Source organism: Solanum pennellii, chromosome 1 (genome assembly GCF_001406875.1).
Source record: "Solanum pennellii chromosome 1, SPENNV200".
Lineage (NCBI taxonomy): Eukaryota > Viridiplantae > Streptophyta > Magnoliopsida > Solanales > Solanaceae > Solanum > Solanum pennellii.
The window spans coordinates 100,023,328-100,051,169 of NC_028637.1; the positions used below are offsets into that span (position 1 = coordinate 100,023,328).

The following is a 27,842-nucleotide window of genomic DNA, read 5'->3' on the forward strand; positions in this document are numbered from 1 at the left end:
TTAGATTATATTTAATTTAAGACCACAAGATTCAAAAAAGTTTTTTCTTTTCAATTTTTATTAACTTCGCGCGAAGTCAAAATAGGTCTTAAAGAAAGAATAATTTCTAAGTTGCACATAATTACTGTACTGGAATATCATACGAAAACACCTGGCTTATCAAGTGAGACCCACTCCAACAACTAGATCGATTTAGTACTTGAAAAGATAGTAGAATAGAAGCAATAATAAGAGAATAAGAATGAGACTTGACATGATAAATGAATGAAAATGACAAAACACATATGCCTAGATATCTTGTTACAAGTGTAGTGTCCCATCAAACTATGACAGGGAGATTTCTTTATCAGTGCTCCTGTAAGAGGTGTCTATTAGTGCAAGACAAGGATCCAGGTAAAGTAGAATAAAATGATCTTTCTTTATATTATTCCCCCCAAAAGTGGCATAATCTTTTGCACTTTATATGTAAAAGGAAAAGGAAACCTCTTGCCAACAAACTTGCCGAACCTCTTTACCTTCACAAGGTACGTAGGGATATGGCTGCATATACGCCACCATCCCTAGACTCCACTTGTGGAATAAACCTGCCGTACCTTTGGGTTCTACAGTCACAAGTCCAGTTTTAACAGCTCAGTAATGATGGTAAAGAAGACACCATTATTTCCCAATTAATTGATAAAGTAACCATATTTGAGTCCAGAAACACATGCATCTTCATATGAGTTAACTTGTAATATGAGTTACAAGTTTAAAAATATAAAAAGAAATGGTTATTTGGCCACAAAGATATCAATGGGACAAACTCTAATCTATGAAAACTTTGTTTCTACGTTCCATTTTGTTACATAAACGAAAGAAGAAAACAAGAATCATGGTAATATTCCGTCAGAACAGAGAAAGGAACAAGATTTTATCAACAGCTAAGATTAATTTTAATTTGGAGAGCTAACTGTAGTACAAGGACGGGCACTTCGTTAAATATAAACATCTTCTTCAGGTTTGACTTTGTCTAATAACCTTGATTCCACTAGCATATGTGCATAGGTACGTTGTGCTTCTTTCAGCTCCTTCCGAAGCTTATTAACCTGCAACAACCACATGAAAAAGACATGTGATAATTTTCAGTTTGAAATCAGGTCACTTTCAACTACTGACGAGTTAATAAAGGAGACAAGTTTACTTAAACACACCTTTGAATGAAGTTCTTCCTCCCTCTTCTCACATTCCGAGCACCTGGGACAGGAACGAAGTAGTCTCACAAATATATTTTACGAATACACAATGGTGCTGCAAACACTTGTTTGACGTAGTAATTGAATTTAATATTTTCCTACGGGATAATACAAAAACTACACCCTTCAACATGTTACATTTTTCAACTACACACTTAAACTTGAGAAGTCCTATAACCCCTCCCTAAACTTGTCTGAAGTAGAATCATTACCCCTGAGACAAAAAACATATTTAAATGGAACAATGCAAGTCATGCACTACACTTGTTCCAACTGAAAGAACTTCCTGCGCAATTCATGCCTGAAGTCGGCAGCAAATTCTTGTTTCGAGGTCACCAACCTTTGCTTTCTCATTATTGAAAATGTGATTTTCCCCCACCTTTTTTCACTTATTTTTTACCCTTATCTCTGGTCATCTTCTAAATTGATTTTTTACTATAATTGTCATCTATGTTTCTCGGATTCTTCAAAAATGTCAACGGGTGCGTGCCGGATTCGCCAAAAATAGTGTTTTTGAAGAATCCGAGACGGGTGCAGCATCAAAAGTGAAGAGTCCCCGCAACTAAGATTGTCATCTACAACACACTCCAATGTTCCAAAGATTTGAAAAGAAACCCTTAAATCTATCACCTTTTCCGTGAAAAACATACCCCAATATCCCATTTTTGACCGCGCAAACACCAACATTTCCGGTGAAAATATGGTCTGTAACTCTCAAATGCTTAGGACCTTGAATAGAGCTCTTCATGGTTGCCACACCCACTGCTTCTCAAGACGGTATTGTTTTTTGGTATGAACTATGAAGTGTGAAGGAATGGGTTTTCTTAACCAGTTACGGTATATAATGAACATGATTTCGGCGTTTAATGGAAAATGGGTCTCTTGGGAGTGGATTTTGTTTGGCCTTCGTGCTAAAGTACTCGTTGTTAATATGTGCTTATGCCACATATTGGAATGTTATGCAAGTTCTAAAATAGGAATAGCTTTCCATATGATCTGTTGAAGACATAATTAAGTAAATAAAGTGTGTCTTCTCTAACAAAACTTAAGTTTTTTGATAAATATATTGTCGAATATAGCAGAGATCCTTAGGAAGTCTCATGGCCACCCATCAACCTAAAAATCAAATTCCCATGCTCGGCTCTCATAAAAATAGAAAATCAAGCTCCCACGTGAGGGACGTGTTGAAAACATAATTAAGTAAATAAAATTGTGGTTTCTAAGAGTTTAAGCTAAGGTATAGATAACACACTTCAATATAGTCAAAGTATGTTTTGAAGTGGCTTGGTACATCACGTTTTCCTACTACTGTCTTGAACACCTCATTGCACAAGGCCTTCTCTTCTAACAATCTTTGCTCATCTACCTTCTCTTCTAACAATCTTTCACTTATCTGCGGAAGTTGCTAGAGGAGAATTTCTAATCGGAATTAGACTGGAAAAAAAAGAGGTCAAAATAACTGGAACGGGATTTGGAATACAAAGGTAGAGTGCAAAGACAGGACAAAACAGAGGAAAAGAGCTAGCACAAAAAGCTGATTGTCTGTGCAATATGGAGAAAAATTTATCGAATGTGTATGAGTGAACAAGAATTCCCTTTGAAACTGAGTGTGTGTTTATTATTATTTTCTTCAAAAGAAGCTTTCCTCTGTGTTTGAGTAAGTGGGGTGTGAAGACATGAAGCTGGCGCGTTAATCACTAGATGGAGGAGTGATAAAGCACAAGGTTGTCAGCTTTTTCTGACAAGTACTATCAATATATTTCTAACCGTAACCAAATTTTGAAAAAAGAGACAGGAGGAACATCAGGGTTTTTTTTGCCATTCATTTTCTACTTTTCACAAACTCAGTGGAGGTGCATAGAATTTCTCATGATAGCGCTCAAGGGTGTAAAATTCTACTGCAGATAAACGTGAGGGTTATAGGTCGCCCGCAAAGTATAAGTATGTAGCTCATAATTCAGCCAAAATTGAAAGGGAAATTTATGTATTATTCCTATGCGATATAAATATATTTCTATTTCTACGTAAACACACTACCCCTTCATGGACCTCACAAGAAAGAGAGATGAGAAAAAAAAAGTTAAGTTGTCAGACTACAGAACGTGTTTGTCATCCTTGCATTTTCTTCTATATAACAAGATAAAAACAATTTGGAAATTACATTATGAGAAGATGACAGACTCATTTATGAGTACACTTACTGTGCGCGGAGCTTTTCATTCTCTTGAATGAGATGGGCAGCCTCTTGATCTTGTGAGCCACTTGAAGTGAGAGTCTACAATGGTCAAAAGGCAGAGATATTGAAAGGGAGAAGAAATAACACTAGAATACACTCATTATAAATGGCCATATCACTATGTCTCATTTTTGTTATCAATCTTAGCTCTGCAGGCAAGTAACTTATATGCAAGATAAGCGATTAAGGTCCATATTAAGATCTTTAAGAAAAGATCAAGGAAAAATACCTCATTAACCTGTAATTTACTATTTTTTACAAATTCAAGAAAACTTAGGTTCTGTTGGTACAAAGAGGAAAGTAGTTACAAAAATTAAAACAAGCACTGAGCAATGCACCCTGAAGGAAAACACTCTTCTACCACAACGTACAAGGTATTTCTTCTGGTCGTATTGTGGGTTTCTTTTTTAAACGAAAAAATCCCAAGGGCCAGTGGGACACGGTTCAAAATTCAGTGGAAATGTGCTTGTCCCTCTATCTTTCTCCACTTTAATACCAAGTTTTTTGCCAGCAATAAGTCTCACCACTAAAATACCGGACTTTTGCCTGCAACAAGCCTCAAGATCAAAGCCTTGGTGGGTTTTGACAAGTCAAAATAACGATAAAAATAAAGATATAGGAACTCAATCGCTCATAAAAGAAATTACAAATAACACTTCAGTGATAGTCCCTCTTTATACGAATTAATAGGTCATTGTCAGCAGTTAAGCTACCTCTTAAACTTAACATGCCTTCTATGCATAACATGCAAACAATAAGCTAAGTCTATTTATCCCTTCCTCAAGCTATAACGCACATCCAATATGCAATCAATTAATTGTCAAAAGAAAATATTAGGTCTGACGAAGAACAGAGATGTGGCAATATGCCTAAGCGATTTCACAAGCCAAATCCAAAAGTCAAAATATCATCCAGGAATAGTGATGCCATACTTTTTATGGATCCAACTCTATAAACAGTCCTAGTGAAAGGAGAGGAGAGCACACTGAAGAATACATACCAGAATTTCTTGACTTCGCTCACCACCAGTTAAATCAACTACTAGTCCAGCTGTCCGTTTCACATTTTCATGTTCTATTGGGTGATCAACTGCTTTCCTTTTTGAAGCTCCTGAGGTTCAAAGCAGACAACAATATTGTCAACGGTTGAAAAAGTTTTACATAGTATTCCTACTATAAAAGGTAAAAGATGGTGATTCATCTAATTTCAAAAAGTAAAAGGTGGTGATTCATCTAATTTCAAAAAGTAAATGATGGTGATTCATATATCCAAGAAGGCAACTGCACAAAATTGCATGAGTTTTGTGGGGATCACCACTACAGCATCATAACAGCATACCTAATGTAATCCTACAAATGGAGGTTGGGGATGGTAGAATGTACACAGACCCTAACCCTACCTCATAGAGATAGAAGGTTGTTTCTGATAGATGCTCAACTTAAATAAAGAATTTCCAAACTGTTTGGAGAAGGAAAGACTGATATGAGAGCAATGACACAACGCATTAATAATGTAAAATGGAGAGCATACAAACAAACATAAGAAAGAACGGTAACGACAATGAAATAGTGCGATAACCGAAGCATAAGAAACACGAGTGATAACAAAAATCGAATAACAAGAAACTACGAGAATAGTGTTAATACTACGTAAGAAAGAAAATCCAAGTACGACCACTAAGCTTATCCTGAAGGAAAGCTAGATAACAATCAACTACCAACAAACCTTCTACCATAATCCGCAACCTTTGAACTCTCCTATATAAGGTCATGTCCTGGATATATTCATTCCTAATCTTATCTCTCCTAGTACGCCCACACATCCACCTTAACATCCTCATCACCCCAACTTTCATCTTCTCGACATGAGAGTTCTTGACCGACCAACACTCTGCCCATACAACATAGTTAATCTAACCACCACACAGTAAAACTTACCTTTAAGTTTTGGCGGTACCTTTTTATCACATAAGTAATGACTTCCTAGCGTAATTAAATCACAACCTACAGAAATTCTGACAACAAAATAGGAAACCCATTGCAGATGCAATCATCTCACTTAGATAACTAACAAGGCATTATGATAACTCAATGGCAGGAAGTGAAGCCAAAGCATTGAAATTTGAAGCGACAGTTAGTTACGAATGACAGTCAGCAAATGAAGCCAGAGATCCTGAATTTACAAGCCATGGTTGGGGTATGAAAGTAAGTAAATTGAGGAGCTCTGCAACCAACCACCATATGTTGAAACTTTCACTGAGTAGTCATGAAGAACTGGAGGACATTGGTGGAGAATATACTGCCACAAACACCAATATTTCCAACAGAGCCAACTTATGTGGCAGAGATATGTTCAGCAGTAATGAACCCCAGAAAATGCGTGTTCGACATCCACCACAGGATCTTTCCATCATTATTAGGCCTAAAACCCCAACACTAAATATGAGCAACGAAAATATATACTTCACGATGTCTTCTTGAGCAGAGACGGAAAGCCAAGACTTTCCCATCATGCTACTGGAGAGAAGGATTTTACATCCCTGATGACTCAAATCCCAAGTTCATATTAAGAGAATTGAAAATAGTTATGTTATTAAGAGAATCTATTCTGTGATGGCAAGTTACTAAAAATAATCTAGAGAGAGAAGGACCTCCATCTCTCTAGAACTCCATTTAGCAACACTGTTCAATCTTCGAAATGACCTTCTATCGCTTTGACCAAACCAAACAAACATTCCATTGTAGCAGCCTTGTCATACCCTGCCACACTAGATATGCTAGAAGCAGAAAAGCTCAATACAATAGGTTGAAAGAGAAGCCTCAATAAAATAAGTTAAGACTGCCTACAGAGGAAAAAGAAAAGCTCCTTTCTGATTTTCAAGGCCGTTAAAAATCTTCTCAACCATGAAATAGCAAGCACAATAGAACTAGGATAACTCCCAAAGGTAACATTCCATTGTAGCAGCCATGTCATGCCTACCACAGTAGATATGCTAGAAGCTGAAAAGTTCAATACAATAGGTCAAGAGAGGAGCCTCAATAAAACAAGTTAAGACTGCCTATATAGGAGAAAGAAAAGCTTTGTTCTGATTTTTAAGGCCATTTAAGATCTTCTCAACCATGAAATATCAAGCACAATAGAACTAGCATAACTCTCAAAGGTACATTAATTGATCAAGCACATAATTTTAGAGAGAAATGTCCAATATAGAGGTGAGACATAGCTCTCTCAATCAATACATTACCTTGTTTAGAGTTATTTTGAAAGACTGGTGTTACAGTTCCCCGTACTGTAATGTTTGAACCAACCGCACCAGAGGAGTTTCCCAAGACAACAGGTTTATATGACCCATGTTGTTGTCTAGATTCAGATGAAGCCTGAGAAGTTACAGTTCTCCTAACTGTAATGTTTGAACCAACCGCACCAGATGAGTTTCCCAAGACAATAGGTTTATATGACCCATGTTGTTGTCTAGATTCAGATGAAGCCTGAGGAGTTATCGGACCCTGAGGTCTTTTCTTTGGAAAGTAACCGAGGAGCCCGCAGTGATAATCCCTGTCAAAGGATGTGTGTTAAGTGAGGAAATATATAAACAGCTGATTATGAAGAACTTAAATCTGCCTTTGCCATCTAATCCCATGGAAACATAGAAAATTGCAACTAAAAGCTTTTTAAATCAATCAATGCAGACAAGCTAAAAATCTACTCCTCCAATGCTTGCAAGTTACCTTCACCAATACAGAAACAATTCACTGACCCATTATTAAATTCCAGTAATTGCTTACCAGTATTCCCATGTCATCTCCTTTAATCGTACTTCAAGCTTTTGAAAAAGAGGGGTTTTCTCGAAGTCCTGCTTATTATGGGTTGGCTGAATAAAGTTTGCTTCTAAAACACCTGGAGTGGAAGGAAATCGTCAAATAATCTCTGTAACCGGGTTAAGGGGGAAAGTGGTACAAGCATAAGTAACAGTGAAACAATAATAAGTGGTTTAGAGGCTTCTTTACCAACAACTCCTCTGCCTCTACTATCAGAGTACCTCACAACATGCCAAAACGGCTGCAAAGAGATGATAAAAAAGATATAAGACTTTAGGTGTTAGGAAAAGGTATGTAAAGAATGTCTATCTATTGAATCATTGCGTAGAAGAATAATCCATCAAAATTGTAGATAGGTTATTGCAAGCCCAGAAAGCAATTCTTACAGAATAGAGAAGGTAAAGCAAAGAACAAACCCGAAGAAGACAAGATATTGAAATTCTTGCATAGAACATAATTATAGTTAGATTTTTAAAAGTAAGATTCACTTTCCACGAAGAAAAAGGTCAGTAGTTTCACAGCACCAATTTTCTTTCTAAACTTACACCATGAAGGAGAATTACGTAACATGACGATAACGAGTCCCCAAGTCCCAACTGATTTAACCCGAACAATAACAAGTACTCGAGTCTCAATCAATGCAATCAAGGATAGCGTGAGGACTCCAAGATCCGTCCATATAATTCAGTTTTCAAACCTCACTAACTACTCAAGCATTTTGATGCAAGAACAAAATTGTACCCATAGGTTAGTTAAGTTTCAAGTTTCTTTAGAACTTATAAGTTATAATTCTATAAGGAAAAATACAAAACATTAAAAAGAAGTCAAAACTCGGATTTATTGAAATTAGAAGAAAAGCCCTTTTGCCAGAAGTAAAGAAAGAAGTAAGAAAAAACTCTCTGTGAAAAGAGGACTGAAATCTATAAATCAATTTAAAATCTTTTTGACCATATGCATCAAAAGGCGCATGTATGGTTCTTAGAGGATACAATTATTTACCCTAATCAAACCACTTCGTAAGAAAAGTTACTTTTTTAAGCCAAGAGGTTGATAACAATATTTTCAATCAACTTATTGGTCTTACGGTGTATCACATTAGTGACGCGTTTTAAAGTGCAGGTCTAGGCCTAGAGCGTATAATATCACTAGCGGACAGGGCCGCTACAGAAGCTATCAAACCCACTCATGTGTCAGCCTTATTGATGTGGGCCAGAGTTCAACTTTGTTTAGGCAAATACTAATAAGACGGGGCAAACCTTAGTGCTGCGGTTAGGCAAGTCCTATGTAGTGAGGTAAACCTCAACGGAGACGCAAGAGACATGTTGAGTATATCAGTAAGCAGTCCTTACACAGTAGTGAAGCGTTTAAAAGTCGTGCGGATTTAGGCCCAGAGCGAACAATATCACTAGTGCATTAGATGTTACAATCACATAGGATTGCTAGTGGATTGTGTACTATCCAACATACCATTTAGGTTGTGCAAAACAATATCATTGCCTTAGTAAATTTATTGTTTCCAAGGAAAATAGCAAGTGTGACAACCAATTTTGCTAAGCTAAAGAATTACTCCCTCCGGCCCATTTAATATTGCACTAATTGACTTGGCACGGTGTTTAAGAAAAAAAGATAGACTTTTGAAACTTAAGGTCTAAAACAATTCTTAGATATTTCATATTTGTGTGGTTCAAAATCATTTCATTAAGGGTAAAAGGGGTATTTTATAGTTAAATGTTCCAAATTATAGTAAGCTGACATTCCTTTTAGGACGGACTAAAAAGAAAAGGGTGTCCCATTAAATGGGATGGAGGGAGTAATTGATAAGAGTTGAAATGCCCAGTACTGTTTTAAAATGTTTCATATGACTTATGAGTACTAAACTGTATCTAAAGAAAAGTTCAGTTTGGGAGTAGACACTTGATCCTGTAGCTAACACGGGTTTATTAGGCCTGGTGTACCTTGTATTTACAATTACTGTTACAGTCCTCACTAGTGAGAAGGTAGAACTAGCATAAAATTACCGAAGCTGAAGCATGGAATAAAGACATGTAGTAAGTTGCTCTTAATAAGCACTTCCTTCCCTCCTTTGGACAAATATCTTTTCAGCCACTCTGCTAGTCATTTCTCAACCCTCTGAAGAACCAGATTCCACATCGTTTGATACTTGTCCGAAGCACCTAAGGATAGTACTAGATAAGTAGTCCAGATGGCCCAAAACTTGCAACTCAATACTTGAACAAGTGATCCAATGTTATTCACCTCCCAACAGAAATAATCTCACTTTCTTAATTTTAAGGCCTGAAACTAAGGACTTGGTCTACATAATCCAACTAGGTTTCGAATCATATCACAAAAAATCAAGATATCATCCCCAAACAAGTGGACACTAAGACTACCCTAACCCTTAAACCGCAGCATTAAAAACCCTTTAAATATCCCCTTAAAGACAGCTCTAACCATCATCTGACTCAAAGCTTCCATAATTCAAATCAAACATCACTGAAAGAGGTCCCTTTGTCTCAAACCCCTCGATCTCCCAAAAATACGCACGAATTACCATTAAACAACACAAAATACCTCATCAAAGCGATGCAAAAATGAATCCATTTCCTTCACTTATCCCCAAAATCCTATTTATAGCATAATGGAATTAAGAACCTCCAATTCACATGATCATAGGCCTTTCAAGATCAAGTTTGTATAACACATTTGGCACTCTCAACTATCCTAGAATATACCACTTTGTTGCCGGTACGTTACATCCAAAATTTGTCTGCTAAGTAGAGAAAGTCTCATCCAACAACCTTTTTAAGTCTAATGGAAAACACCATAGAAATGATCTTATAAATGTTCCCCACAAAATTGTAGGTCTATAGTCCTTCATTTCCGTAGCTCCATCCCGCTTGGGGAGGATCACAATGAACAAAACATTCAAACTTTTGTAAGTATGTGTATTGTTAACTTTTAGGAAAAATAGTGTTTAATGCATGATTGTTATTTTGTTCATTTTGGTTGCTTTAACCCTTGTATTACTGAATTCCGTATACTTATTCCAGTATCTATGCATATAAAGGCATTGTTTGTTCCGATTATTCTAATTAACTCAATTCTAGATGCTCTTCCCTACATTTATGTTATCTATCATCCATATATCCCAATAAGCAGTTCAAAGGTTGGATAGGTTGGATAAAATCGGAAGAAATTTCTTGTGGCAAGGAAACAAGGAAAAGAAAGGTTTTCCCTGGCCAAATGGAAGAACATTATCAGAAGCATGGAACAGGGTGGACTAGGTATCAAGAATTTCAGAAAGCAAAACAAAGTCTCAAGGTGAAGTGTCTATGGAGGTACCATCAGGAGGACCAAGCCCTGTAATCAATAGCAAGTATGAAGAATTGAACAAATGGGTAACTAAAGAGGTTATTACCACCTATGGTATTAGCCTCTGGAAATATATTAGTCTTCAGGCATTTTCTCAATGATCAATCAACTGCCAAGGTTCAAATTGCATAAAACAAATTTTTGGGTTGACAAATGGATGGGTACTGAGATTATGTTGCAATGTGGGAACTGGGAGCCTGTGAAATCTTATTTCAAATTTGAAAACTGGTGGTTACACACAGAGGGTTTCTTGGAAAGGGTCAAGGAGTGGTGGATTTCAATAACATGTGAAGGAAGACCTTATTTTATTCTAGCTTTCAAGCTAAAAAATTTTAAAAACAAACTAAGGGACTGGAGCAAGTTTGCTCAGGGCAATCTTGCCTTGAAAAAACAGAGTATACTCAGTCAACTTTTTGTACTTGAGGAAACACAGGACCAGAGAATTCTCAATGTGGAGGAGATACATTCAAAGGCTGAACTTCTCCTAGAGTTTGAGAACATTGCCAAGTATGAGGAGATTTCATGGAGACAAAGGTCAAGGGTTAATTGGTTGAAGCAAGGGGACAATAACACTAAATTTTTCCATAGAACTATCAATGCACATAAAAGATATAATTCTATTGATGAGTTTTATGTGAATGGGGAAGCTGTCAAGAGTCCAGAAGTTATAAAGAAAGTGATAGTGGATTTCTATCGGGAATTATACACTGAAACTGAGACCTGGAGACCATCAGGCAGTTGCAGGGGAGGACACAGAATTTCTGAAGAAGATAATCTTATGCTTCAAAAGGAATTCGAGGATCAAGAGATATCGGAGAGCGTAAAGCTTTGTGCCGGAGACAAGGCACCTGGGTCAAATGGTTACACCATGGCTTTCTTTACTCACTGTTGGTAAGTCATTGGAGGAGAGGTAATCAAAGTTGTTAAGAACTTCCATGAGAGATGTGTTTTTGAAAAAAGCTTCAACTCAACTTATGTTACCTTGATCCCCAAAAAGATAGGTGCAAAGGAACTTACTGAATTCAGACCAATCAGCCTAATTGATAGTGTTTACAAGATCATCTCTAAGCTTCTTACTGAGAGACTCAAAAATGTGATGCATAAACTAGTGGACACTCAACAATTGGCCTTCATTAAAGGTAGGCAAATAATGGATGTCATCCTCATGGCAAACGAGTGTGTGGATTCTAGAACCAGAAGCAATGCTCCAGGGATTCTCTGCAAGCTGGATATACAGAAGGCATATGACCACCTGAATTGACAGTATTTGCGGGAAACTCTTGATAAAAGAGGTTTTGGTGGTAGAGGCTAAGATGGATGAAATTCTGCATTCAAACTGTCAAATACTCAATTCTTATCAATGACTCCCCTACAGGCTTCTTCTCTGCTCAAAGAGGCCTATAGGTGACCCTCTATCACCTTTTCTATTCATCATTACAATGGAAGGGCTAAGTGATATACTGAAAACTGCTCGAGAGAAGCTTTGGTTAAAGGGATTCAAAATATCAAACAGCGTGGGATGTGAACAGGAGATCACCCATTTACAATACGCAGATGATACTCTCATATTTTGTGATGCCAATAAAGAACAACGCAGGATGCTGAGGGTGATTTTTGTTCTCTTTGAATCTATATCAGGACTTCATATAAATTGGAACAAGAGCTTCTTATATCCATTTGATGTAGTTCCTGACCTATCCTCTCTGGCTAGGACCCTTGGTGGAAGAATTGGTGACCACCCTACTACTCATCTAGGGATGCCTCTTGGAGCAAACAGTAGGTCTTCAGATATTTGGAATGGGGTGATCGCAAAGAATGAAAGAAGATAAGTGAATCGGAAGAGCTTTAATAGTGTCTTGGACTCTATGCCTAGTTATATGATGTCCCTTTTTCCTATCCCTGATGGAGTAATTGATAGATTGGATGCTCTAAGAAGGAACTTTCTATGAGAAGGCAACAGCGAGGGAAAAAAATTTCACCTTGTTAAATGGGCAGCCTTGATTGGGAATAAACAAGTTGGAGGTCTAAGGGTGAGAAACTTGAAGACTCAAAACCAATGTCTATTAATGAAATGGCTCTGGAGACTAGCCTTCAATGAACAAGCTTTGTGGAAGGAGGTGATTCAAGCAAAATATGAAATGGAAGATCATTGGTCAACTAGCATGGTGACCAACACTTATGGAACTAGCATTTGGAGAACCATAAGGAACCTATGCCAAAACTTAGAGGGAATTGCAAAATCAAAATTGGAAATGGTGTGAAGGTCTCATTTTGGGAAGATAACTGGCTGGAACTAAGTCCCTTAAAAACACTTTTCCCTGATGTGTTCATCCTCAACCAACAAGAGAGGGCTACTGTGGCAGAGGTTTGGTCAAACCAAGGATGGAACCTAAGGTTTAGAAGACCTTTCAATGATTGGGAGATCCAGAGAGTAGTAGAATTGTACAGAACTCTCGAACAATTCAGAGGAGGAAGCAACGTCCAAGACTGCCTGGAATGGAAGGATCACAAGCAAGGAAGTTCAATGTCAAGGGGGCTTACAAAAAGTTCAACCCTTTCAATAACCAAATTAATGGGCGGCCCTGGAAAATGATTTGGAAAGCCAAAATTCCCCATAAAGTGTCTTGTTTTACTTGGCTATTTGCTAAACAGGCTGTTTTGACTCAGGAAAATCTCATGAAGAGGGGCATCCAGTTGAGCCCTAGATGTTTCCTATGTGAGGAAAAGGCTGAGACAGTGACTCACCTGTTTCTTCACTGTAGGATTACCAACCAGCTGTGGGACCTTTTCATCAATAAAAAGGGATTCAATTGGGTGATGTCAAGGGGAGCAACTCAAACCCTGAAGATATGGAGTAGCTATTCCAACATCTCTGGTCATAGGGAGAGATGGAAAATCATCCCAGCTTCTATTTGGTGGTCAACGTGGAAAGAAAGGAACCTTAGATGTCATTAGAACAAGAGCAACACTATTCAGAAGATGAAAATGAATTGTCTTGTGTTGTTTCATTTTTGGTGTAAACAAGAGTATATGGAAGATCTAGAATCAGTTATGAATATCTTAGGATCACTGTAATTTTTGTCATAGGATTGAAGATCTTCTGTTATACTCTCTTTGATCTGTAATTAGGAATCTGTAACATGTTGTGGCAGGTTTTGATTTTTTGGAAATACAAATACAAATCGTTACCTTCTCAAAAAAAATGGATGGGTACTGAGAGCCTTAAAGATCTCTTTCCTGACATGTTTGCTTCGGCTCAACATCAACAAAGCACTGTTGCTGAAATGTGGTCACAACAAGGATGGAATTTGGTCCTTAGAAGAACCTTGAATGACTGGGAAATTCTTAGAATGATTGAACTTTTCAAGTTACTAGCAGTTTCCAAGGAACACAAACAGGTGAGGATTGTAGGTTTATTTATGGTGCCATGGGCACAACAGAGGTATATACATGGTGAAGGAAGGATATAAACAAACAAGTCTTAATGATCACCAAGATTTCAGATGGTGTTGGAAGCATTTCTGAAGAATCAAACTGCCACAGAAAGTGGCATGATTTACTTGGCTACTAGCCAATGAAGCAGTTTTGACACTGGACAATGAGGACCAACAGAGGTTTCTCTATGCAACAGATGCTCCCTATGTGGTAACGATCTCACTATGTGGTAAGGATACAGAGATAGTGAGATGCCTCTTTCTACACTGCGATTTCACTGACAAACTGTGGCAGATTTCCTTAATCTCAGAGGTATTTCTTTGGGTATGCCTAGTAAGATTGACGAGATTCTATTCTGTTGGGAGGAGGCTGGAGTTGGGGCTACAACCGGAGAAAGATGGAGGATTATCCCTGCTTGTATATGGTGGACTATATGGAGAGGAAGAGAGAGGGGGAGAGAGAGAGAGAGAAATGATAGATGTTTTAAGAATAGGAACAACAACCTAAAGTCAAGCTTAAATGTATTCTGTTGTTCTGTTTTTGGTGTACAAATGTCTACTCAGTTTTGGGGAAGATTAACTTCTTTTTTCTTCTTATTTGTAAATGTAAATATTGTTTTAAGTACCGACTTAAATACATATGTTACTTGTGTCGAAAAAATTAACATAACATGAACCATATAGCATGAAGAATCAATTTCAAAAAAATTGATAGTTATAGGTGGTGCACCACTACAACATCAATCTCCAGATCTCCACAACCTTTGTATTCTTCAATAGGCCACTGTTGCAGAGATGTGGACCGGACAAGGATGGAACCTAAACTTAAGAAGAAACCTGAACGATTGGGAAGTGGGAAGAGTAGCAACTTTTTACACCATTATGGCCAGCTTCAACAATCTATCCGAAGAAAGGGATAACATAGTATGGAAGAAAAAAAGGAACGGTATTTTCTCTGCGAACTCAGCCTATAGAGAATTGAATAAATCAAATCATAGGGAGGAAAACTGGCCATGGAAGATGATATGGAAGACCAAGATCCCATACAAAGTTAATTACTTCATATGGCTGCTGGCTAAGGAATCAGTACTAACACATGACAATTTGAACAAAAGGAAATTTCAATTATGTTCAAGATGCTTCTTATGTGGGGAACAAGTGGAGACAATTAGACATCTCTTCTTGCACTGCAAATGGACGGAACAGCTTTGGAGGATGTTCATCAGCTTGAGAAAAATAAATTGGGTAAAGCCAGGGAGCATCAGAGGAGTCCTTAACAGTTGGAATAGTGATGGTAATGCAGCAACAAAGGAGGAGAGATGGAAGATGGTCTCAGCATGCATATGGTGGACTGTATGGAAAGAGAGAAATCAGAGGTGTTTTGAAAACGAGCAGAATGGACTTCAGAGCTTCAAGATGAATTGTCTAGGGTTATTTTATTTTTGGTGTAAAGAGAACATTTTAGTCCAAGCAGAAGATATCTGGGATGTTTTAGATTATTTGTAAGAAGCAGAGGTGATAGACGGCAATATGACTAGACTGTAATACCTTTTGAAGGGGACTACATATTTTGGATGTAGTCTACCTGTGATTATATAGATTAGTGTTACTATCCTCAAAAAATAGTGGAATGTTGTTACTGCAAGATGGATGTTTTTTTTTTACAATGCACTAAATTATGTTTAAAACAAGGTTCAAAAGGTAACCCAACATTGTATTACTAAAGCAGAGTTTTACACAATTGTTATAACTGATAACATCTTAGAAACGCAACCAAACATCCCCAAAAGTGTATTTTTCATGTATTTTCTCCCTACTCTCTCACCCCAATGTTGACAATATTTCTAGAACTCATATTCATCCTCTTCGACCTCCTCTCTATACAACACGCAACTCTCATAGAGTTGATGCTAGCCCTACGCCCATACCAATATTCTACCCTTACCCCCTTTCCTCTATCCTTCACATAATGGTTTCTTTCATTTGCTAATTTTCTCTAAGACAACTTACAAACTGAGTCGAGACACTTTTTAATCAATACCTCTTGCTGCTAATGTATCTCCTCACCTCCGAATATTCTCCTACCCGTTGACAATGGTGCTCGTCTTCCCCATCAAAAGAACCACTACTAAAAAAGGTGATCATAGGAACCCATTCAGGAAGCCAAGAAAAATGAAGTTTAGTGGTGATTGCCCCCATAGATAAGATGGATGTGTAGTAAAACGGAGAAAATGTTCCACTTCTTGTATCAAATGCATATTCCTCTTCTTCTTCTTTTTTGTGGTGTACATCTGTTATGTAACCTAACAAAGAAACTATCTCATGATCCGTCAATTCTCCTAAATATGAATTATTTGACTCTTATTCAGCTTACTTACAAGATTTAGAGATAAATACAAAAAAAAAAACACTAATTTTTCCCAGAAGTTCAAATTCACAAATTTTTAAAATCATAAAGCAACAGAAGCTAGTCACCAGTATTAAACGATTTTTGTGGTAGACATTGAACCCATGAATATTCACAACTGGAGCTTCCTTTAGGAAGCCAATAGTAGTAATGACTGAACCCTGAAACCACCAAAACAAGGAAAACATTTAGAGAAGCTCTGGAAACACTGGAGCTTAAAATGTTAATATCAAACTTTAAGGATGCAAAAGTAATTTAATTGTCAAAGGTCAAGCATGCAGTTAGTAGACTACCTTGAGTAAAGGGAAATACATATGCTACAGTATGGAGCACTTAAAATATATGATGTCACAGTTGCTAACTCAAAATTTGAACAGTTCCAGAATTTCCTCGTATACCTCAACCTCTATTGCTATAATCAAGAAAGTTAAAGAACTGTAGATAGAAATATTGATACTTCAGCCAACTTTGTGTACATTTCTTAACAGACTTGACCCTTTTAGTTAATAAAACTATTACCTATTAAAAAATCTCTAAGTAAACTTTAATGTTCAGATCCATCTAATCAATGTGATGGTCTTCCACAATTCAAGCAAAGAAAGAAGTTCAGATCCAACTGATCAATGTGAAAAGGTGTTACAAGTGATTCCTCCCTCCCAAGTCCCAACGTACTCAACACACTTTCTGGCATTCAAAATTCCAATAATGATTTACACTCTTTGAATAATATATTGCTCCAGATATAATTTCGCAAGTTCATATAGCAATCCGAATTTTAACCGTCATACAATGTATTCTGATCAAACGAACTTGTCAAAAACTTGAAATATTTAACCATGCCTTTAAATAGTGAAAAATGAACTTCACACTTCTCCAAAGTAATGCATAATTATGAAATATTACTGTAATAATTAAATTGCAATTAGAAATGACTAATTTCATGCCAATATATATAATAATGTCAATGTAAACCAACTTCTCGAGGTTGAGATTCAAAAAAAACCTACTTCTCTTTTGAATCACTAAAAGCACTGTTTGAAGTGCACAGTTATCTGAAACGCATGGCTTTGCAACGTGAAAAGGGGTGGAGTGTGCAAACAAATCATAATATCTATCCCACAATATACCACTCATATATTAAAGGCAAAATCTAGAACATACCTCTTTGAATCCAAGAGTTTGGGGCTTATACATGATAAATTCGGGGTACTTGAGATCCTTAGCGATGTTATGGAGTTCAACAACACGTCCACGTAACAGAATACAGAAGTTGTCTGGGATCCGCAAGTACAACACTGATAAATATGCCTGTTCAGTATGGGAACACCAGGAAGATAATGACCAATAATCCTCTGATATAAATATAGAAGTATCAAAGGGAAACAACTAGGAAGATAACTTACACGGAGTGAGTAACGAAGACGGTTCGCAAGATGCTGGTCAGTTACTTTAATACGAGAGGCATTCTTCTCATTATCGTTTGCCTCCCCCGAAAGGCGAATATCCTGCAGTTACAGAAAAAAAAGACATCAAATAAAGCTATAAATGACACAAACAGAAATAAGAAATCCCATAAAGATAGTCAAGTAAAACCTCAGAATCTGCCTCAAAGTCGAGCTCCATTCTTCCTTCATCATTATACCACAAATTGTAGACAATCACCTTTGTGCCATGATCACCAATGTCATCAAACTGCAAATAATATAAGGGAGGGAGCCAAAGTCGACATTCGTAAAAGGTCAGGAATAGCCTCACAGGATTGTAATGCAATACAGCAAGCTTTAATAGGAAAATAGGGAATTGCCAGGGAACACAGCTGAGAGCTATATTTGAATTGACAACATCGGAAGGAGCTGCTCAAGGCTTGGGAGTTAAATTAGAATGTTTGCAAACCCGCATGAATTTGAAGTCTTTTTGACAACTTTCTGCCACTAAACCTGCTGCTAAGTCTCGAACATTGGAGCATATATATATTTTGAATACTATAGGTATTTGGCACGTTTTCTGACTGGTCCACAATTAAAAAATTGTGGTTAAGCCTTATTACTCACCAAGCTAGTGACTCACTCCTTGATAATGTTTTCTTTACAGAGACAGCAGTTGAAGCAGACAATGATTGAACTAGCTAGAGCGCACAAATTGACAGTTTCTGGTGAGCGCCACATCGGCTAGCATGAGCGAAGAGATTATTTATTTATTATCTTACTTTGTTTAAAACTATTAACAGTCACTCTTTAGTCAGTTTGTCAGTCAGGTTTCATAAGTCTTTGGTTATCGTAAGACTTAATGACTGATAATTGTGTTAAATTAGTTTGTCGTATCTACTATTGTGGTGTTGAAATTGGATGATCGATAAAGGTGACATAGTTTGAATTGGGTCTGTTTGTTGTCTTATATAGCTGACAGGAATTTTCTGTTTTTGGAAAGGTTACGGATACAAGGAAAACCCTGCGTGATGACATAGTTTGAATTGGGTCTGTTTGCTGTCTTATATAGCTGACAGGAACTTTTCTGTTTTTGGATAGGTTACGGATACAAGGAAAACCCTGCGTGATTTTTTGTAATTTCCAGTTAAAGTCTGCTTGAGGATCCTACCCCTTAAGCGAGGGTCATGGCCCTAATTGGGTTGTCAAACTAGGTCTGTTCTATAGAGGAAAGCATACTTGTACTTGGCAAATAAGGAGATTGTTTCATCATTACTTCATTCAGGTGGTTAAAAAGGGTGTGAAAAGAAGTGTCAAATAATATTTATCTATCAAAGTAATGCTGGAATTGTGCCTGTTCATCAGCATCACTGACAGATCAAAATATCAGCAGACAAAGCAGCATTAGCATTCTTTTTTGCCCGATAACCAAAAGATTGGAATTTTTAGCTTAAAAGCAGCATTAGCATTCTGAAATAACAATTTGAAGACATGTTAGAAACGAAATCCAATACCTTTATTGGAGAACCCAACAATCTTCCTGCTATGCAGACCTTACAGAATGAACAATTTGGAACGCAAGATTTGAAATACTATAATCATTGGTTATTTGGTGGATAATTTGGACAGAAAAACACACCAAATTCTTTTTAAGGCAAACAGAGGAATATACATAACCTAAACCAAAGATTTGAATTTTGCTAGCTTTTTGGTGCAACCTTGTAAATGATGTAGATTCCTAGATAGAAATGAACGAAGACTTCCAAAAACTGTAACTTTGGACGCCCTACCTATACCTTCTATAAAATTCACCCTTATTAAAAAAAGTCTATGACATTATATCTCGGGATCTTTTCAGGTACAATTAAATACTCAGCTATACTTCCAATTATGGCAACTAAAAGAAGACGAAAACTGACAGAAAGTAAGCAACAACCTTGAAGAGAACTTACTTGCTTAAGAAGCTCTGCCTCTGTTGCAAATGGAGACCAGCGCAACAACAACGAGAGGTTATTCCTAAAATGTTGTTCACCGTGTAATGAACTCCATTTTTTAGCTGCTGCACTGAACTCAAAGTCAAGCTGCATCACCAGAACGAATCTTTAAGGAAAACGAGCATGAATGTTGGAAGGAGAAAGAAAAAGCAAAAAGTAAGCGGGAGTAACTGATGTTTGGATTACTATTATTTAACATCTTATGATCACATGGGCCACATAAAAGAATGTTGGTAGTCATCCCCACCCCCACCCCCACCCCACCACCCAAATTTACGAATATATCTTATTTTGTCCTCTTTCCTTTTTCTTTTGGAGAAATAGAAGGAGCTATGTAATGATAAGACATGCATATACAATTTTGGAGACCCAAAAATAAAGGTTTCTCATCACAAAACTCAAATAAATTAAAAAGGAAACCATCAGACAGGTAGAAGTCCACATCTAAATCTTACTAATTAGTAATACAACACTTATATTTTTTTTTATGACAAGGGAAACCCGCAGCCGCTGCCCTTTGGGTGCGCACATGGTAAAAACCCCGCTCCTATGCAGGATTTCGACTTTGAGACCTCCAACGTGGAAGTCCCAAGCTCAAACCACTCACGAAAAGCAAACTATTAAAAACATCTAAAGGATATAAGGAAAAGGTATAATTTAATATATCTGCCAATAAATTTACATATTAAAACTACAGTAGTGGCAATATTGTTTTAATAGGGAAAAAGCACATATTCATCTGATTTTAGATGAAATAACAGGACTCTGATACATTGTTTAACTTATTGTATCATATCATATTAGTAAAAGAGGAACAAGATATTTGCTAAAAGGTCAAAGAGTGGTAAGAAACCACCATATCAAGGTTTGAGCTATTGAGGACTATTCAGACTCAAATGCACGCTTAGACGGGAAAGGGAAAAAGGCTCACCAAAGGAACCACTATTCTGTCAAGGCCTGCTCGAACCAGAAATGTCTGAGATAGAAGCCCAATGCTTTGTGTCAATTTCCTGGTCAAAATGGCAACACAAAATTAGAAGGGGTTATTCTGAGCATAGATCAGTAGCCTGGGTGAACAATTGATATCACAAACGAAATAAAGCTTCCATGTCATCAAGTTAAAATTGTGTTTATACTTTGTCTTTATTGCTCTGGGTGGGTGGGGAGGGTATGCCTAGAGATTTCAAGGCACTACCCTCCCTGAAGCTATATGCATAAGACAGATTGCAGATCATTCAGTACACAACTCTGTAAGAACAGGATGCTAGAGCAGCTTAAACGAAAAAGGTTCAAGCAAGGCAGTAATCAGTATGTGAAAAGAAACTGTTGTTACTTTTTCTACAGACAAAAAATATTATTGTCAATGGAAGGATCACAGAAATACTCATTATATATCTAAATTGTGAATCTCTAGAAGTATAATCAAGTAGGTCAAACAATGAGAATTTCTCTGTTCAACTGTATCTGTACATGCTCCTCAAATGTAGAAATAAAGCCCCTCAAATAATATTTATAAGCAAAAACAACATTGATAACCCATAAAGATAACCAATAAATCTGCAAGATCATCTGAGTAATAAATCACAAGTTCATAACTTTGGCTAGCATTAGTATTTATTTTTTATAGTAACGATTTTATCATCAGCATCTAGAGGATGTATGAAAAATTCAAAGGGATTGATCTCCTGTAAATATGAGTAACATCTCTGAGATGACGTCTGCACTCCTAAGCAAAAAAATACGGAACTAATAATGTCCAAAAAATATATTAAGTGTTGACATAAGAACTTAAGCAAAGCATGTATCAGTTTATGGGTTTCAACAGAATCAATTAATAAACACGGCAAGTTGTTTTCTACAACAACCACCCCTTAAGAAATTCAAAACGAGCTTATTCTACTCAAGCTCCATCACTCCAGTATATACATATATAGAGAGAGAGAGAGATTTTATCATCAGCATCTTGAGGATGCATGAAAAATACAAAGGAATTGATCCCTTGTCATTATGAGTAACATCTCAGAGATGATTTTTGCACTCCTAAGCAAAAAAATACGGAACTAACAATGTCCAAAATATATACTAAGAGAGTGTTTGGATGGCTTAGAAGTTGGTCAAACCTACTTTTAAGACAGATTTTGTGTTAGGAAAAATAACTTGAAGTAGGTCAAGAAGTGTTTGGCAAGGTCAAAAATCACTTAAAATAAGTTTAAAATGTCTAAAATAAGTATAAAATGTCTTAAAATAAGTTTAAAATGTAAAAGTAGGTCTCCCACTACTTTTTATTTTTTGAATTAGAAGTCATTTAAGTTTGACTTTTTACTTTTTGACTTAAAAACTACATTTTTTAAGCCAATCCAAACAAGCTCCAAGTGTTGACGTAAGAACTTTAGCAAAGCATGTTTCAGTCTATGGGTTTCAACAGAATTAATTTTTAAGCATGGCAAGTTGTTTTCTACAACCACAGATACTTTGGCAATTTCAAAACAAGCTTATTCTACTCAAGCTCCGTCAGTCCAGTATATATATAAATATATGTATTCAGCCAATCTTAATCTGTTGAATGTTTCTCGTTCCCTCACGCCTCAACTCTCCAACTTTTGGGAGACGGAACCCACCTTAGAACTTCACCAGAATAAATTCTTCATTGCTCATGCAGTCATGCATAACATGCCTATCGCAGAGGAGTAACTTCTATAGGAGATTTTTCTAGAGTTTGGCATGACACAATATATAGACTAAACAAAGATGTACACGATATTTACATACTATCTTGTTTGGACTCCACACCTATTTTTCCATTATCACCAAGAAGTTATCATGACCATGTTAGACAGAATGAATCTACAAAATAATACTATGTCTTAGTCAAAATTAGGCTGGGAGAGTCTCAAAAAAATACAAGCCAAAGAAATCATAAGAGACTCATTACAACTGCTAATACACTTGTAGTTATTTTTATCAGTGGAAAATGAAAAGAATAATCAAAATAAAAGGGAGAACAACGACAGATAAAACAGAAAGCACAAGAATACTACTGTACCTGTTCTTTTTGCAGCGGCTAAAGACAATAACATCTGCCCCAAGTCTCATTGAACTGGTCTTAAAACCATTTCCATCTAAAATGTTGAGAGTTAGGAATTATAACAAGATATGACGCAGAAAAAAAAATCATGATTATTAATATGCATACACTGTCCAATAGTTGAAGCTGACTTCTTATCTGAAAACCCAAAGCTCATACAACGACGTATGGCTTCTGGGTCCATTCCACCGCCATCATCTGAAACAGAGATTACAAAAATTCAGTATCTCATACAGCCATTTTCTTCAAACAAAACCAAACCAACCAAAGCCTTAGTATCAGGTGCTATTCACAAACAAAGAAATGGAATACCTTGAACCATTAAGGCTGAACTTCCGTTCCTTGGATTTGGTGTTTTATCTACAATAACAAAGGAGGCTCCATTTTGTATCTAACCAGTGAAAGAAACAAGGGTGCGACATAGAAAGGAAAATATTAGCATGATGGTTTGGACAAAAGGGTTACAGCATCTCAATATTGTTGAGACCATAAAAGGCGCATTACCATTAGGGATCCAGAATAAACTTTATTCAGCAAAACAAACTAGACTCTTAGAGCAAACTTTTGAATATATACATATCCATGTCATTAAGTACACATCCAGATGCCAAGAATATGTCCCATAGAGTCTCATCCAACGTGTTACCCATTATAATTTCACTATCAGGTCAGCAAAGCATTTACATACTTTATTTGCATAGGGGTTACCAACCATATTATACATAGCATAAGACTTCTATATTAAGAGCGCCTCTAATACACTGTTAATTAAGAAAACAAGTTTTCCTATTTCACATGGTATCAGTGCCTTTGCGATCATGGTAGAAACTCAAGTAGCTACCGCTTCCGGCTGGTGGTACCGGCCAATGTGTGATGCACACCGACCTAACTTTATCTTTTGTTGCTTCCTTGTGGTGCTGCCTAGCGACACTCTTCTCTTTGGCAATTAGTGTTGTTGTCTTTGGACGACTTTTGAAGCATCCCTCCTCTATCTACGATAGCTAAGCACTGTTCATCTCTTGGGAACTGATGCTTCTATCATTTACATGACCAAGTGCCCTCATCTACAACAACTACATCTCAATCCCAAACAAGTTAGAAACGGCTACATGAATTCTCATTGACCAATGTCTTAACGCTGTTCTGCCAACTCAAGTTACGTTGATGTTCTAGAGATTGCAATACCATCTCTTTTCGGTGATTGAGAATAGATATGCAGATACCAACAATTTTCCAGAGGAAAGAATTGTTATACCTCTTTTCTTTTTGGTGATGTGCACATGCAGCAAGATTTCGGCATCAATTTTCTATATTTTCAAAATAATCGAACTTAATTTGTTTTCCCCACTTTGAGTTTGAGGAGCATGTCAGATTTCAAGTGAATATGTGTCCAGATTCAAACGCGCTAGATTTTTTGTACTTGAATAAGTAAATCATATAGAGTGTTGCATATGATACTTTAGGATATTTTAATTATAAAATATTTACCTAGTTATTAGCGTATGGATTGACTGCATACCATATTATATAAAACCTATGACTCCTATATAAGGAGCACCTCTTGTACATTGTTAATTAAGTCACTTATAAGCTTTTCTACCTCACGCTGTCCCCTTTTGTGATAAATAAGTTAGTGTTTACTAAGAACAAAAAGTGGAATCCCAGCATCAAGAAAGAGCGTTATAGAAAAGAACTAGCTTAGTGTATCCAGACATCTACACATAGGGATTTGCTATGTGCTCTAAAAACACACCAGAAAAATGTTCTTTATGTGTGGCAGTGAATATTCCTTTCCCAAAAATGCCTCTCTGTTCCATACTTTCCAGATTGTCCAAATATGGCAGGTGGAAATATCTCCGCCATTATGCTCATACTTGCAGCACTCTAAGAAGTTCCCAGCATTTCAAGACTCAAAGCCTGCTTTTAACATTACCCTGTTATACCTATAAATCCTACTAGATGAGTAGTAAAAAGCACCATTTCACTAGAGTATAAAACTATAAATTTACAAGAGGATCGACTAATTAAGTCTATTTGAAAGGGCAGACTCCTCACCATCTCTATCTCTCCAGCTACCTCTACTTTTTTTCCTTCTCCTTGATATCTATCTATTGTTACCCTACTTTTTCCTGGACTACTGCTTCTTTAGCTTGCTATAACTTTTTCTTACTTTTCATGTATTATAGTTACCATTTATTGTTCATAGTGACCAATCTTCTCTCCATGTATTTCAGTTTTTGAAAATTTTCAGCTATCACCAATGACAATTATGTGCCCCTAATACAAGTATAGCCCGCCAAGAATGGAAGACAGCTTGTGCTACAAAAAAAACAGAAGAGCTAAAGACGGAGCTGCTATTGATTAAATCAGGAAGAAGATAACCTCAAGCGGACCTTAGTAGGCCTTTCTGCAGTCAAATTACTAATTTAAAGAAATTATTGACAGCTTAAACAATTGATTGAACGAAAAAGAATAAGCTTGAAAAAGAGGCTTACCTCATCAACAGCATTGTCAAGGAGCTCTGCCAAGGCTTTAGACATCACAGAACAACAATGACTATGTTAACACTCCAGTAATAGCATTTGCAATAATCCTATTACCACACAAGAATATGGAAACGAAAAATGAATCAGCAATAGCACATACCACCAAATGCCCACTTATGGGAAGTGGCGTTTGAGTGAAGGAACTTCGGGTGAATGTGCAAGAAACTGGAGCCTTCTGTATAATGCCACAAATAAGATGACAACATATTAGATGCAAAACACATACTTGAATTACAGATAAAGAATTAAGCTATAAGGCGATATAGAAAGGTAGGCAAAGAAAAGATTGACCAACTACTCAAAACATCAGCAGGCATGGTTTATGCATGGTAATGTGTTTGCTAAGAACAATTTTTAAAAAAGGAAAAAATGGGTACTTCAGTGCATAATACTTTTAAGGGTGGACTTGGTAGCATGCCCCTCATCATAATTTCCAGCTTTCCAGAACTGGCGAGATAGGGGTGCTGGACATATTTGTGATGTAGAACATAGGCTTGAATCATCTATTGGAGATTGATCTTGATCCAAGACGGAAGTTCTACTCTGTTCAGTAGCTGTAGAATCTTGCCTCCCACAGCTGCTTGAGGATTTTTTATATGGCAAGGGATCAGCTTCACAGCACTCCATTTGTGGAATTAAACTTTCAACCAATATTGTTTCCAACTTAACAGTCTCTATCTCCCCACCTCCAAGATTGTTACTACACAAGCCAACCATATTTGTAGAACTCATCCCCGGACTGATAAGAAATTAAACAAGGGAAAGTAAGTATACAACTAGATGCGCTAAAATGCGAGAGATAGAGAACTAGAGGGTCGAACATGAATGAAAATGACTGAAAGTACAAAAGGAGGCCAGTAAAACAATGCAAGACTACGGATACTTGCATCTCCTAGAAATTTTTTGGCCCTAATGTCAGACTAATCAAATCTTGAAACGAGTTGCCAAATAGGTCGTCTGTTTTGCCTTGATTAAGCAAGGCTTCACATAGAGCACTACGGTGAGTGCCTCATTGCACATTGACTTTGTCTTGTCATTGCAAATTGATTTGTGTGAGAATGACACTAAACAATAAATACCTCACCTAATTGAATTCCTTTCGATTCTTTTTGTCTAATTTCAAGAATCCTAATTGAATTTCTTTCAATTCTTTTAGTCTAATTACAAATTCTTGAAAGGACTAAAGATTAGAACGTCATCCCAATCAAAAGTTTTAAAAATTTTCTTGACTGGGGACTTTTCTTGACACCCAAAATTCTTTTTTAAACAAAATTAAACAACAAAAATGCAAGGCTACACAACCATTCACCTTATAAAAAAGATAAACCAAACCTGATACAAGAATTCAAATTTCCAGCCCTATCTGTTTCCCCACAACTGCTTCTTGCATCACTCTCCCCAAGATTTTACTCTTTCTCCACCCCCACTCCCTCTAGGTCATCTTCTTGCATCCACATTCAACTTCTTGAATTGTATTTTCTCCTCTAAGTAAGAAATAAATTAGCCTCTAAACGTTAATTCTGCAGAAACTTCAGAAATTACTAGTTTCAATTCCAATTAAAACAAATAAAAGAATAAGGGATCTAAGTTAGCAAATAAAAATCGGAAAATATTCAAGAATCAGTAGTGAGAGAGAATCTGAAGTTGATTTCAAAAAATTGGTTACTGTGAATTCAAGCTTCAAAGAGCTAGGGCTGAAGATCACTGCAATAAAATTTGTTGGAGAGGACGAGGGCCCGGTTTTTTTTCTTTATTATATATTTTCGCTTTTTGAAGGAATAAACCGGGTTAAAAAAAAAAAAGAAGAGTCAGGTAGTTTAGCTTCACCAATCTGTCCTTTGCCTTGCTCTCTCCGCTCTTTTTATAGAAATAATAAAAAATTAATGGTCCATCACTTCTTGTTTCATTTTATTTTTTCAATTTGATTTTTATTTTTAATATGTATATTTTTGAACTGTAAATTAAAATAAAATGTTGTTTAATATTATAATTACTAATACTAAATGAATCATTGTTTTAATATTATAAGGATATTTTTAATGGTAGATGATTGGATTAATTAGAAAATTTTCATTAAATTGACATAAGTGAAATTATGAAATATTATTATTTTATAAATGATATATATCATTTAATATACGAATTAATATTTATTACTAAGATATCACATAAATCCCACTAGTTTATATATTAATTACTAAGATTTTTGATAGTATCGAATATTACTTTCTCTATCATATTTCACGCTTAAAATACATGAGTTTGAATCTGCAAGATATAAGTATTTGTCA

General features: G+C 36.5%; 1 protein-coding gene across 2 annotated transcripts; it reads right to left on the reverse strand.

The window, feature by feature from the left end:
• Positions 1-689: 689 nt before the first annotated feature.
• LOC107008228 (protein MICRORCHIDIA 6-like) lies at positions 690-27,373 on the reverse strand. 2 transcript variants are annotated; one of them, XM_015207166.2, is made up of 20 exons: positions 26,884-27,373; positions 25,944-26,290; positions 25,652-25,726; positions 25,501-25,535; positions 23,318-23,396; positions 23,114-23,203; positions 22,964-23,039; positions 20,852-20,930; positions 19,879-20,007; positions 18,096-18,194; positions 17,906-18,007; positions 17,664-17,810; positions 16,571-16,663; positions 7,476-7,527; positions 7,254-7,365; positions 6,713-7,023; positions 4,469-4,578; positions 3,434-3,507; positions 1,191-1,233; positions 690-1,085 (listed from the first exon to the last, which is right to left on the reverse strand). In XM_015207166.2, the coding sequence occupies exons 2-20, from the start codon at positions 26,281-26,283 to the stop codon at positions 975-977; spliced, it is 2,157 nt and encodes a 718-aa protein (XP_015062652.1). In that variant the 5' UTR covers positions 26,284-26,290; positions 26,884-27,373; the 3' UTR covers positions 690-974. The 2 variants fall into 2 exon arrangements, with proteins under 2 accessions (XP_015062652.1, XP_015062653.1); XM_015207167.2 differs by having other exon boundaries at positions 26,861-27,373.
• Between the last annotated feature and the right edge of the window lie 469 nt (positions 27,374-27,842).

Bases quoted from the DNA above. Each gene is read 5' to 3' on its own strand.
- LOC107008228 (XM_015207166.2), bottom strand. From the start codon at position 26,283: ATGAGTTCTACAAATATGGTTGGCTTGTGTAGTAACAATCTTGGAGGT. The intron at 18,195-19,878 runs GTAAGTTCTCTT...TATTATTTGCAG, and splicing joins AGGCAGAGCTTCTTAAGCAA to TTTGATGACATTGGTGATCA. The intron at 7,024-7,253 runs GTAAGCAATTAC...ATCCTTTGACAG, and splicing joins GAGATGACATGGGAATACTG to GGATTATCACTGCGGGCTCC.